The sequence below is a fragment of the Bos indicus genome, chromosome 5 (assembly GCF_029378745.1).
Source record: "Bos indicus isolate NIAB-ARS_2022 breed Sahiwal x Tharparkar chromosome 5, NIAB-ARS_B.indTharparkar_mat_pri_1.0, whole genome shotgun sequence".
Taxonomy (NCBI): domain Eukaryota; kingdom Metazoa; phylum Chordata; class Mammalia; order Artiodactyla; family Bovidae; genus Bos; species Bos indicus.
In genome coordinates, this window is record NC_091764.1 from 15945379 (window position 1) to 15959618 (window position 14240).

Sequence of the window (14240 nt, forward strand, 5' to 3'; positions counted from 1 at the left end):
CTGCCTCCTGAGAAGTCTGTATACAGCTCAAGAAGCAGCAGTTAGAACTGGACATGGAATAATGGACTGGTCCTAAATTGGGAAAGGAGTATGTCAAGGCTGTATATTGTCATCCTGCTTACTTAACTTATATGTAGAGTACATCATGTGAAATGCTGGGCTGGATGAAACACAAGCTGGAATCATGATTGCTGGGAGAAATATCTTTAACTTCAGATATACAGCTAACCTTTTTTTGACCATTATATCTACTACAGTGGGAAAGAATCCCTTAGAAGAAATGGAGTAGCCATCATAGTCAACAAACGAGTCCAAAATGCAGTACTTGGATGCAACCTCAAAAAATGACAGAATGATTTCTGTTCGTTTCCAAGGCAAATCATTCAATATCACAGTAATCCAAGTCTATGCCCTGACCAGTAATGAAGAAGAAGCTGAAGTTGAGTGGTTCTATGAAGACTTACAAGACCTTCTAGATTAACACTGCCCCCAAAAGATGTCCTTTTCATTATAGGGGACTGGAATACAAAAGTATGAAGTCAAGAAAGACCTGGAGTAACAGGCAAATTTGGCCTTGGAGTACAGAATGAAGCAGGACAAAGGCAAATAGTTTTGCCAGGAGAACAAACTGGCCATAGCAAACCCCCTCTTCCAACAAAGAAGAGAAGATTCTACACATGGACATCACCAGGTAGTCAATATGGAAATCAGATTGAAAGATGGAGAACCTCTATACTGTCAGCAAAAACAAGACCAGGAGTTGACTGTGGCTCAGATCATGAACTCCTTATTGCCAAATTCAGGCTTAAATTAAAGAAAGTAGGAAAAACTACTAGACCATTCAGGTAAGATGTAAATGAAATCCCTTATGACTACACAGTGGAAGTGAGCAATAGATTTAAGGGATTAGATCTGATAGAAAGTGTGCCTGATGAACTATGGACAAAGGTTCATGACATTGTAAAAGAGACAGGGATCAAGACCATCCCCAAGGGAAAAAAAATACAAAAAAGAAAAATGGCTGTTCGAGGAGGATGTACAAGTAGCTGTGAAAATAAAAGAAGTGAAAAGCAAAAGAGAAAAGGAAAGATATACCCATATTGATGCAGAGTTCCAAAGAAAAACATGGAGAGATAAGAAAGACTTCCTCAGTGATCAGTGCAAAGAAATAGAGGAAAACAATAGAATGGGGAAGAGTGCTGCGGCTGCCGCTGCTAAGTCGCTTCAGTCATGTCCAACTCTGTGCGACCCCATGGACTGCAGCCCTCCAGGCTCCCCTGTCCCTGGGATTCTCCAGGCAAGAACTCTGGAGTGGGTTGCCATTTCCTTCTCCAATGCATGAAAGTGAAAAGTGAAAGTGAAGTTGCTCAGTCGTGTCTGACTTAGTGACCCCATGGACTGCAGCCTACCACGCTCCTCTGTCCATGGGGTTTTCCAGGCAAGAGTACTGGAGTGGGGGTGCCATTGCCTTCTCCATGGGGAAGAGTAGAGATCTCTAAAAGAAAATTAGAGATACCAGGGGAATATTTCATGTAAAGATGGTCTCAATAAAGGACAGCTATGGTATGGTCCTAACAGAAGCAGAAGATATTAAGAAGAGGTATCAAGAATACACAGAACTGTACAAAAAAGATCTTCATGACCCAGATAATCATGATGATGTGATCACTGACCTAGAGCCAGAAATCCTGGAATGTGAAGTCAAGTGGGCCATAGGAAGCATCACTACAAACAAAGCTAGTGGAGGTGATGGAATTCCAGTTGAGCTATTTTAAATCCTGAAAGATGATGCTGTGAAAGTGTTGCACTCAATATGCCAGCAAATTTGGAAAACTCAGCAGTGACCACAGGACTGGAAAAGGTCAGTTTTCATTCCAATCCCTAAGAAAGGCAATGCCAAAGAATGCTCAAACTAACACACAATTGCACTCATCTCCCACGCTAGTAAAGTAATGCTAAAAATTCTCCAAGCCAGGCTTCAACAATAAATGAACAGTGAACTTCCAGATGTTCAAGGTGGATTTAGAAAAGGCAGAGGAACCATAGATTAAATTGCCAACATCTGCTGGATCATCAAAAAAGCAAGAGAGTTCCAGAGAAACATCTATTTTTGCTTTATGACTATGCCAAAGCCTTTGACTGTGTAGATCAACAATATACTGTTGAAAATCTGAAAGAAGTGGGAATACCAGACCACATGACCTTCCTCCTGGGAAATATGTATGTAGGTCAAGAAGCAACAGTTAGAACTGGACGTGGCACAACAGAATATTGCCAAATAGGAAAAGGAGTATGTCAAGGCTGTATATTGTCACCCTGCTTATTTAACTTATATGCAGAAAACATCATGAGAAACCCTGGACTGAATGAAGCACAAGCTGGAATCAAGATTGATGGGAGAAACACCAATAACCTAAGATATGCAGATGATACCACCAATTGAGAGAAAGTGAAGAAAAACTAAAGAGCATATTGATGAAAGTGAAATAGGAGAGTGAAAAAGTTGGCTTAAAACTCAACATTCAGAAAACTAAGATCATGGCATCTGGCCCCATCACTTCAAGGAAAATAGATGGGGAAACAATGGAAGCAATGACAGACTTTATTTTGGGGGACTCCAAAATCACTGCAGATGATGACTGTAGCCATGAAATTAAAAGATGTTTAATGTTTAATGTTCCTTGGCAGGAAAGTTATGACCAACCTAGACAGCATATTAAAAAGCAAAGAGATTACTTTACCAACAAAGTTTCGTCAAGTCAAAGCTATGGTTTTTGCAGTAGTCATGTGTGGATATGAGAGTTGGACTATAAAGAAATATGAACACTCAAGAATTGATTCTTTTGAACTGTGGTGTTGGAGAAGACTCTTGAGAGTCCCTTGGACTGCAAGGAGATCCAACCAGTCCATCCTCAAGGAGATCAGTCCTGGGTATTCATTGGAAGGACTGATGTTGAAGCTGAATCTCCAACACTTTGGTCACCTGATATGAAGAACTGACTCATTAGAAAAGACCCTGATGCTGGGAAAGATTGAAGGCAGGAGGAGAAGGGGACCACAGATGATGAGATGGTTGGATGGCATCACTAACTCAATGGACATGAGTTTTGGTAAATTCCGGGAATTGGTGATGGACAGGGAGGCCTGGAGTGCTGCAGTCCACTTGGTTGCATAGAGTTGGACAGGACTGAGTGACTGAACTGAACTGATACAGATGACATCATCTTTATGGCTGAAAGCAAAGAGGAATTGAAGAGCTTCTTGATGAAAGTGAAAGAGGAGAGTGGAAAAGCTGGCTTAAAATTCAACATTCAAAAAACTGAGATCATGGCATCTGGTCTCATCATTTCATGGCAAATAGATGGAGAAACAGTTGAAACAGTGACAGACAACATTTTTGGGCACCAAAGTCTCTGCAGATGGTGACTGCAGCCATGAAATTAAAAGATGATTGCTCCTTGGAAGAAAAGCTATGCCCAACCCAGACAGACTATTAAAAAGCAGAGACATTACTTTACCAACAAAGATCCATCTAGTCAAAGATATGGTTTTTCCAGTAGTCATGTATGGATGTGAGAGTTGGACTATAAACAAGGCTGAGCGCCAAAGAATTGATGCTTTTGAACTGTGATATGAAGACTCTTGAGAGTCCCTTGGACTGCAAGGAGTTCCAACCAGTCTATCATAAAGGAAACCAGTTCTGACTATTCTTTGGAAGGACTGATGCTGAAGCTGAATCTCCAATATTTTGTCCACCTGATGAGAACTGACTCACTGAAAAAGAGCCTGATGCTTTGAAAGATTAAAGGTAGAAGAGAAGGGGATGACAGATGATGAGATGCTTAGATGGCATCCCCGACTCCATAGATTTGAGTTTGAGTAAACTCTGAGAGTTGATGATGGACAGGGGAGCCTGGTGTGCTGCAGTCCATGGAGTCCCAAAGAGTCAGACACAACTAAGCAAGTGAACTGGACTGATAAAAGCATGAAAGTTATGTTCCTCAAAATCATATCACAGAATTTATATTTATAAAAATTCCCCAACATGCAATCACATAGACATTAAACCAATGGTTGTTGAGGGCTGGAGATAAAAATGATGAATTATTTGTAACTGAGGACATTCCTATTTGTTCTGCCTTCTAAATTTTGGAGTCATTTAGAAATAAATGAGTTTGTGTGATGGAGCATTTGAAGATCTTTCCTTCATTGGAATAGTGCAATAGTTTAGATGGACAAATCCGTTTCCTCATATGCTTTTACATTCTCTAAACATACCCAGGGCTAGTCTAGTGTAGTCATAAATAGAAATAAGTTAGTGCTTAGCACACTGACATATTACACTTACTATAATGCAGGTCATTCTGTAACTACCTATGTTGCCTTCTCCCCTTTTAAATGGATTAAAATTCTTTTGTGTAAATATCTAAAAAAAAACAAAAACTGGAATTAACAATAAAAAACAAAGTTTGGGGTAATAAATCTTCTTTAGTAAACACTCAGGTAAGTAAAGGAGATGAAGTGTACCTGAGTAGAGAAAAATATGAAATTTTATTTTGGTATTGCCCTGGCTATCTTGAAAGATGCATATTCAATTAGGAAAATCCGAAAATAAAGTAACACATATGATGGAGAACTTAAGGTATGCAATTTAGCTCTTAAATCTAGATTTTACTCCAAACTAAAAGATTTTATTCTCAATTTAACTTTAAATATCTAAAAGAAACATGAAACAAGATAGGTACTGTGTTTGAATTTTCTATTTTTCTTAAATTCAAGAAATGAGAGAAACACATAAGCAGATACTGCTACTGCTGCTGCTAAGTCACTTCAGTCGTGTCCGACTCTGTGTGACCCCACAGACGGCAGCCACCAGGCTCCCCCGTCCCTGGGATTCTCCAGGCAAGAACACTGGAGTGGGTTGCCATTTCCTTCTCCAATGCATGAAAGTGAAAAGTGAAAGGGAAGTCGTTCAGTCGTGTCCGACTCTTGGCGACCCCATGGACTGCAGCCTACCAGGCTCCTCCATCCATGGGATTTTCCAGGCAAAGTACTGGAGTGGGGTGCCATTGCCTTCTCTGCATAAACAGATAAAGTAGTCCTAATTATGGTATATGTGACTATAATACTCCCACAACTTTTACTATTTTTGTTTTCGATTATGATAGCCTCTCACTTAGATTCAAATATTATTTTGTTTCTTAATATTCTTGCTGAAATTATCAACAAATTACAAAAAATATTTTATTAACTAGTAATTTTATTCCATTGTCAACACTATTATGAAAACATATAACTTTATTAATATGTACACTTCAAAATTTTAGCTATGATAAACTTAAAGTTTTTAATATCTTGTAGAATCCCTACAAGATTTGGATGGAAAATATTGATAAGTCCTTTTTAAATATAGTGTTCTTTTTGTTGTAATTCATTTTTATAAATTGAATAACCTCACTTTCAAAACATTGTTTTATATTTTTTTTAATCAAGGGTTTCTTATATATGATGACAGTATAGCTCATTTTTCTGTTTTTTGCTCTCTTACTTTCACTATTGAAACTGGTAATAATTTTGGACCCCATGCCATTTTGTCATGTAGTTACAGCTTGCTCTTTTATAAAAGAAAATTGGAAAACCGCTGAGTGTTACAGATATTAATGGTTGTTAGACAAGTATAATAAAGGATTCCCTTTTCAGAGGATCACAAAGCTTTTATGTCATTATTCATGAATGACTAATGCATTCATAGAAGTAGAGCACTGATCTCCAAGGCTAAGATGATGGACAGTGAAGAGGAAAAGAGAGGCTAAGAAAAAGTCGTTTGTCATATGTGAAGATCTAATAACAGACTTGCCTAGAATGAGGCATTTCAGCTAAATTCAGAAAAAGAAACTTTTATTACATGTGAGTTATCATTCATGGCTTCTCAGATCACCAAGGACAAATCTGCTGGATATCTTTGGATAACTGAATGTTTTTAAGGCCCATTAACAATACAAATCCTAGAAAATAATAAATAGGACTTAGGTAATGCCGTGAAACTACACTTTTATTTCCTTTCTTTTACCAGATCACATATATGTTCCTCAAGTTGTGGGCACTTAAAAGAATCATAAATAGGGCCTCTGCATTTGTGATTGTCTGACTATAAGTAAAGGAAACAAGCTTTGGGTTAATAAAACATAACATGAGTTTATTACAAGGACTTAGAATAGTTTCCAGAATCTCAGGAAATTCTGAAGATCAAGAAGGGCAAGATCCAAAAATGTTTCTGGTATCATGATAGGAGGAACTAATGGTTCTCATCAGGATAGCTCCATTACTAAGAATCAGTTCCTGATATTTTCGTTTAAATGTTTTTCAGTTCAAAATCCAAGTTCTGGAGAGAGATAGCCATGTGATCATCAAAGGAGAATGTGTTCATGACCTTATTTGTAAGGCTGCATGAAAAGGTTGACAAGTGTAATTGCACAAGGAGGGGTATTGAGATAGTGTTATTTTATTAAAAAAAAAAAAAAGGAAATTAATGATGGAAAGATTAAAAAATAAAAGTTATGAACTACACCTGGACTCAATCTCCTTCAGATCTATTTGAGTATGTGTGTAATAATTACAAAAGCACACTGAGTTTTTATATATTATCTCTAAACTATGTGCCTCAAAGTGAGACTGATCAGAATTTGGCCTTTATAGAATAATATCTATACTGTCTTTGATCTAGCAGCACCTTAATATCATATAGAAATCTAATTTACCAGGAAAGAATGCATGAACTTCAGACTGAGGCGATCTAACAATACATTAATCTCAAGCATGTAATTGCTAAACTGACTTTGGAATCTGGACACAAATTAATTACCAAGTAAATGCTTGAGGAATCATTACTGTGACTATCTGGCTTAGGTATATGGTCTAACTAAAGAAAGATTACAGAAGAAAGTAATTTTATTCATTGGGACCAAAATTATAGGTCTAGATTCTTTAGAATAATTTAAGGATTTGTATTATGACTGGGGAATAAATTGTGGCTTAATTTTTATAGATTTTTAATATACAAAGAGATTTTGCAAAGAGTATTGCTTAACATGAAAATAGGGAATTCCCTAGCAGCCCGGTGTCAGAAGGACTTTCCACTTTCATTGCCAAGGGCATCGGTTTTACCCCTGGTGAGGGAGCAAAGATCCTGCAAGCTGCAGAGTGTTTCAAAATAAGATAATAATAAATTTTAAAAAAAGAAAAGAAAACAAAGTCAATAAAATAATCCCCTTAAATTGGCTGAATGTATCAGTCATTTCATCCAATCATTTAAGAATGAATGAGGGCTTCCCTGGTGATCAGTGGTGAAGAATCAGCCTGCCAATGCAGGAGACATGGGTTCAATCCCTAGGTCTGGAAGATCCTACATGCCACAGAGTAACTGAGCTCAGGTGCCATGACTACCGAAACCCATGTATCAGAGAGCCTGTACTCCACAATAGGAGAAGACACTGCAATGAGAAGCCTGGCACCACAGCTAGAGAGTGGCCCCCGCTCCTGGCAACTCGAGAAAAGCCCATACAGCAACACAGACCCAGCACAGCCTAAAAAATAAATACATAAAAAATAAATAATGAACACTCTTCTTTATATTCCAAGTAGTGCTCTAAAAGGATTCCCAGGTGGCTCAGCGGTAAAGAGTATACCTGCAGATGCAGGAGATGCAGGTTCTGTCTCTGGGTCAAGAAGATCCCCTGGAGAAGGAAATGACAACCCACTCCAGTATTCATACCTGGAAAATCCCACGGACAGAGAAGACTTGTTGGCTATCACTCATGGGGTGGCAAAGATTTGTTCAGCACTTAGTGACTGAGCAGATGAGCAACAGAGCTCTAAAAAAAAGGGTGTATTTGGTGGTGGTGGTAGTGAGAGGGGTTTCTGTCGTCATGGAACTTTAATTCTACTACAGAAGATACAAAATAAATATCCCCATGAGTATATGATACAATTAATGTCAGCCACTTGTATTACTATGAAATAAAAAGAAGGTAGGGAGATAGGGAAAAATGGGCTGGAAGTAATATGGAGGACAGATATTAAATTTTAGATAGAGTGATTAGGAAAGGCATCTATAATTATCATTTAGAATGAAACTCTAGATCTCTTCAAGAAAATTAGAGATACCAAGGGACCATTTTATGCAAAGATGGGCACAATAAAGGACAAAAACAGTATGGACCTAACAGAAGCAGAAGATATTAAGAAGAGGTGGCAAGAAGACACAGAAGAAATATACAGCAAACATCTTAATTACCCAGATAACCATGATGGTGTGATCACTCACTAGAGCCAGATATCTTGGAGTGCAAAGTCAAGTGGGCCTTGGGAAGCATCGCAAGCTGGGGGAGATGATGGAATTCCAGCTGAACTCTTTCAAATCCTAAAAGATGATGCTGTGAGAGTGATGTACTCAATATGCCAGCAAATTTGGAGAACTCAGCAGTGGCCACAGGACTGGAAAAGGTCAGTTTTCATTCCAACCCCAAAGAAAGGCAATGTCAAAGAATGTTCAAACTACTGCACAATTGCACTCATCTCACATGCTAGCAGAGTAATACTCAAAATTCTCCAAGTTAGGCTTCAACAGTATGTGAACGGAGAACTTCCAGATGTTCAGGCTGGATTTAGAAAAAGCAGAGGATCCAGAGATCAAATTTCCAACATCCGTTGGATCATAGAAAAACCAAGAGAATTCCAGAAAAACTTCTGCTTCATTGACTACACTAAAGCTTTTGACTGTGTCAATCATAACAAACTGTGGAAAATTCTTAAATAAATGGAAACACTTTACCTGTCTCCTGAGAAAGCTGTATGCAGTTCAAGAAGCAACAGTTAGAACTAGACAAGGAAAAACAGACTGGTTCAAAATTGAGAAAGGAGTTCATCAAGGGTGTATATTGTCACCCTGATTATTTAACTTACATGCAGAGTACACCATGAGAAATGCTGGACTGGAAGAAATACAAACTGTAATCAAGACTGCTGCGAGAAATATCAATAATCTCAGATATGCAGATGACACCACCTTTATGACAGAAAGCAAAGAGGAACTAAAAAGCCTCTTGATGAAAGTAAAAGAGGATAGTGAAAATGCTGACTTAAAACTCAACATTCAAAAATGAAGATCATGGAAACCAGCCCCATCCCATCGTGGCAAATAGATGGCAAAACAATGAAAATCATGGCAGACTTTATTTTCCTGGGCTCCAAAATCACTGCAGGCAGTGACTGCAGCCATGAAATTAAAAGACACTTGCACCTTGGAAGAAAAGCTATGGCCAACTTAGACAGCATATTAAAAAGCAGAGACATGACTTTGCCAACAAATGTCCATATAGTCAAGCCTATGGTTTTTCCAGTAGTCATGTATGGATAAGAGAGTTGGACCATAAAGAAGGCTGAGAGGTGAAGAATTAATGCTTTTGAACTGTGGTATTGGAGAAGACTCTTGAGAGTCCCTTGGACTACAAGGAGATCAAACCTGTCGATCCTAAAGGAAAATCAACCCTGAATATTCACTGGAAGGAGTGATGCTGAAACTGAAGATCCAATACTTTGGCCATCTGTTGCAAAGAGCCGACTCACTAGAAAACACCCTGATGCTGGGAAAGATTGAAGGCAAGAGGAAAAGGCGATGATAGAGGATGAGCTCTTTGGATGTCATCACCGACTCAATGGACATGAGTTTGAGCAAGCTCTGGGAGATGGTGAAGGACAGGTAAGCCTGGCATGCTGCATTTCATGGGGTCACAAAGAGTCAGACAGAACTGAGCAACTGAACAACAACAACAAATAATCATTTGATAATTACAATAAAGAGACAAGACAAGGAGTTAAATCACACATATATTATCTAACCTGAAAGAGTTGGTCAATTAATACCTGATATGATTTTAGTGGGCTTCCCAGTTGGCGCTAGTGGTAAAGAACACCCTTGCAAGTGCAGGAGACGTAAGAAATGCAGGTTTGATCTCTGGCTTGGGAAGATCCCTGGAGAAGGAAATGGCAACCCACTCCAGTATTCTTGCCTGTATAATTCCATGGACAGAGGAGCTGGTGGGCTACAGTCCATAGGGTTGCAAAGAGTCAGACATGACTGAGCAACTGTCACACACACACACATACCATCCTTCCCTTTCTATTATTCTTTGCTTCTAACTTCCTTCACATGTAATTATATTTTGAGGCCACTTGCAGGTAATTGAGACTTTTTTGTTTTGCAAAACAGCACCCAGGAGTCGAAAACCTCATGGAACAGAGTTTGGCAAACACCCTATGGAAGTGTGAAAGTCCAAATTATTTGCATTGAGTAGGGAAAAATTCTGAGAAGCAATTCACTTTTAGGTCTTTCCTAAGGATTCAGGCTAAAGTGAGACTGTGAGACTGCCTGAAATTGCACACTTGCTCCTACTTCCTTAGCAGTGTCTTCAGGAGCACTTTTCTGATAAATCACTAGAACATCTTAAGGATAGCTGCTGAAGACATAACCTAAGACAACATCCTCTTCTGTTTTACCTCATACCCTCTAGCTCCTCTTCATTGCTTTCAGTTGCCAGCTTTTCCTTCTCCCTCTGACATATAAATGTTGAGTTCATCAGCACTTAACCTTAGATGCTTTTCTCACTGTCTACTCCCTAGGCAATTTCATCTATTCCGATGGCTAATGCTAGTAGCAATTTTTTCACTTTCAACTTAGACTTTCCTCTAAGCTTTAGGCAATATATCTAACAGTCTACTCAATATTCCCACTTGGCTGTCTCACAGGTAACTCAAACTCAATATACCTCAGAATGAAAAGTTTGCTGTTCGGTCGCTAAGTCTTGCCAACTCTTTGGAACCCCATGGACTGTAGCACTCCAGGCTTCCCTGTCCTTCACCATCTCTCAGAGTTTGCTTAAACTCATGCGCATTGAGTCAGTGATGACATCCAACCATCTCACCCTCTGTCTCCCCCTTCTCCTCTTGCCCTCAATCTTTCCCAGCATTAGGGTTTTTTGCAGAGTCAAGTCTTCACATCAGGTGGCCAAAGTATTAGAGTTTCAGCTTCAGCATCACTCCTTCCAATGAATATTCAGGATTGATTTCCTTTGGGATTGACTGCTTTGATTTCTTTGCAGTCCAAGGGGCTCTCAACAGTCTTCTCCAACACCACAGTTTGAAAGCATCAATTCTTCGGTGTTCAGCCTTCTTTATGGTCCAACTCTCTCATGACTACGTGACTGCTGGAAAAACCATAACTTTGACTATGTGGAACTTTCTCGGCAATGTGATATCTTTGCTTTCATAGTTATTCTTTCATAGTTATTCTCTTTCATAGTTATTCTTCCAAGGAGCAAGCATCTTTTAATTTTGTGGCTGCAGTCACTGCCTGCATTGATTTGGGAGCCCAAGAAAATGAAATCTGACACTGTTTCTACTTTTTCCCTGTCTATTTGCCATAAAGTGATAGGACCAGATGCCATGATATTCATTTTTTGAATGCTGAGTTTTAAGCCAGCTTTTTCACTCTCCTCTTTTACCTTCATCAAAAGGCTCTTTAGTTCCTCTTCACTTTCTGCCATTAAAGTGATATCATCTGCATATAATCTATCTCAGCACCCATTCCATATATCATGTAATCACATTGTGGAAGAAAATCAGCCAGATAATTGTTACCATAAGAATTCTATTAACAAAAATGATAGGCATGAGAAGGCTTCAAAGTTAAAACTTGAGGGAGCAGTGTGGAAAGTTTTACTGGGTTCAGTTCAGTTCAGTTCAGTTCAGTCGCTCAGTCGTGTCCGACTCTTTGTGACCCCCTGAATTGCAGCACGCCAGGCCTCCCTGTCCATCACCAACTCCCGGAGTTTACTCAGACTCACGTCCATCAAGTCAGTGATGCCATCCAGCCATCTCATCCTCTGTCGTCCCCTTCTCCTGCCCCCAATCCCTCCCAGCATCAGAGTCTTTTCCAATGAGTCAACTCTTCACATGAGGTGGCCAAAGTACTGGAGTTTGAGCTTTACTGGGTTAGTTTCAGGAATAGTTTTACTTTATACAGTTTAACAGCCACTGAACAATCTGTTTTGTATCAAGAGGGATGAAGAGACAGTAGATAATTTATGTGCAAGAAAAAATGGAAGGAAGAATTGAAATTTTCAAGTATAAGCAAAGGTCACAAAGGAAAATTCTTTTTCCATCTCTCACAACATCCTTGTCCTACATCTCACTTGCCTTACCCTAAGAGCAGTTCACTATATTTTTCCTGGATTATTCCAATAATCTTCAAAATGGTCTCTATATACTATGAACCTTCTATAGTCTATTTTATATGTTCTATTAAATATTTGGTAATTGTAAGATATTATAAAAGGCTGTAAAATGCATAAAGCTAAAATACTAAATTACTCATTTCTCTATCAGCTGGTTTAAGAAAACCTCTGTGTGCTTCTCCCTGATCCTATCAATTTTGTCTTCACCTAGCAATTACCATTATCCCAACTTTCAGCTTTAATATTTATTCCCATGTCCTTAAAACATCTGTCTGTAGCTCTAAAATATATTGTTTATTTTCCCTGTGCTTAACTATACAAAAAATACTGTAAGTATTATTCTATGACTCACCTTTTCCAAAAAACATTGTATTCCTGATATGCATATATGTTATACAAAACTGTTATATAATGTTCCACTGTATATAAATATAATACAACTTCTTTATACATTTTAAAGTTGTCAGAATTCTGGAAGTTGTTCCTTTTTAAAAATTAAAGAATGAATTAATATTTATAAATGCCACTTTAATGAATGTTTCTATACATGTCTTCTGACATACATATTATAGAGGTTTCTTCAAACACTTCAGTAGAAGCAGTATGTCTTTGGAGATATGTCTTCAGCTTTACTAAATAATGCCAAATAATTTTCCAAAGCATTTTATATTTATAATCCTAGCAGTCATGTGTGAGAAATTCAGCTGCTCTCATTTTTTGCAAGATTTTATAGTGTGATCTAATCCATTCCTCATCCAGCAGCTACTATGACCTTTTACAAATGCAAATCTGATTAAGTCACCCAAACTCTGCCTAAAATCCTTTAATGGTTTCTCATTGATCCTAGAATAAATTCTAAGAGTTTAACATTGTCAAAAGATTCTTTTTGCTCTGACCTCTCCATCATTTAATATTTTATAACACTCTCCATGCCTTCTATTTCCACACTGGCCTTAAGGAATTTTTCCTGCCCTAAGACCTTCATACATGATACTTTTTCCTGGAACTCTTTTTTTTTTTTTAACTTTTTTTTTCCCCCTGATTAATTCACTCCTTTTGTGTTATGTTAAATGTCACTTCCTCAAGGAAGTTTTTTTTTTTTTTGATTCCTTAGAGTTTATTAGGACTTCTCATTAACTACCATTGCTTTTTTTCTAAATACAGCATTTATCACAAAAATAATTAAGAAATGTTACATGTGTTCTTTAATGTGCCTGCTAGTAACATTCAGTGTCAAATGAGGTCAGTTGCAGTCTCTGGTTCTATGTTGTTCACGAAATTATTTGGAGCCACTGGCAAATACTTTCGATAGTCAGTGCTCATTATAAATGTTGAATGGGAATGGCTAATCTCTATATTCGTACAAACACACATATTATACTTTATATTAATTTTTCATCCAGAAGTGGTAAGTTATTATTTAGCAAATACTCATGTCCTCTCTATATTCCCAATTCCCCCAACTTCTAAATGAGGAGGATATTCTTTTGTGCCATTAATATTTATCTTAGCCATGAACCACTTTGATCAATGGAATGTGGAAGGTATGATGAAAGCTGAAACATGGAATGCGCTTGCTCTTTTAGGTATGCCCTCTCGCCTTCTACCATCACCATGAGAAGGATATACTTTAGCCAGCTTGTTAGTCCCTTAAAAATATGGGAGTCACATGAGGCAGAACTGAGGGAAGTGCAGATCAAGAAATACCACAGGCTAAACCAGAGACAGATATAAGTGGTTCTTTTGATAAGCTTTTTGAGATTTGGTGGTTAATTGCAGGCAGCGAAAGTTAAGGGGCACACCAAATTCTTAAAAGGATGAAACTTGAAAAGACACTGTATAGTCAGGCCACCCAAGATGGCTGTTCTCTGTACCTCCTGTTTGACCAGTGCCTGCATCACCTACACTCTTCTAGGTGTGTACTTATAAATACGTAAGTATTTATCTTGC

General features: G+C 38.2%; 1 protein-coding gene across 7 annotated transcripts in view; it reads right to left on the reverse strand.

Annotated features, from left to right (window-relative positions):
- MGAT4C (MGAT4 family member C) overlaps positions 1 to 14240 on the reverse strand; it is an 879465-nt gene that overhangs the window by 173604 nt on the left and 691621 nt on the right. For 2 of the 7 annotated variants that reach the window (XM_070788896.1, XM_070788895.1), the window contains exon 2: positions 1 to 14240. This exon is cut by the window's right edge. The exons of the other annotated variants lie outside the window; for them this stretch is intronic. In XM_070788896.1, coding sequence (XP_070644997.1) covers positions 1 to 55 — 55 coding nt within the window. In that variant the 5' untranslated portion in view covers positions 56 to 14240. 7 annotated transcript variants of the gene reach the window in all.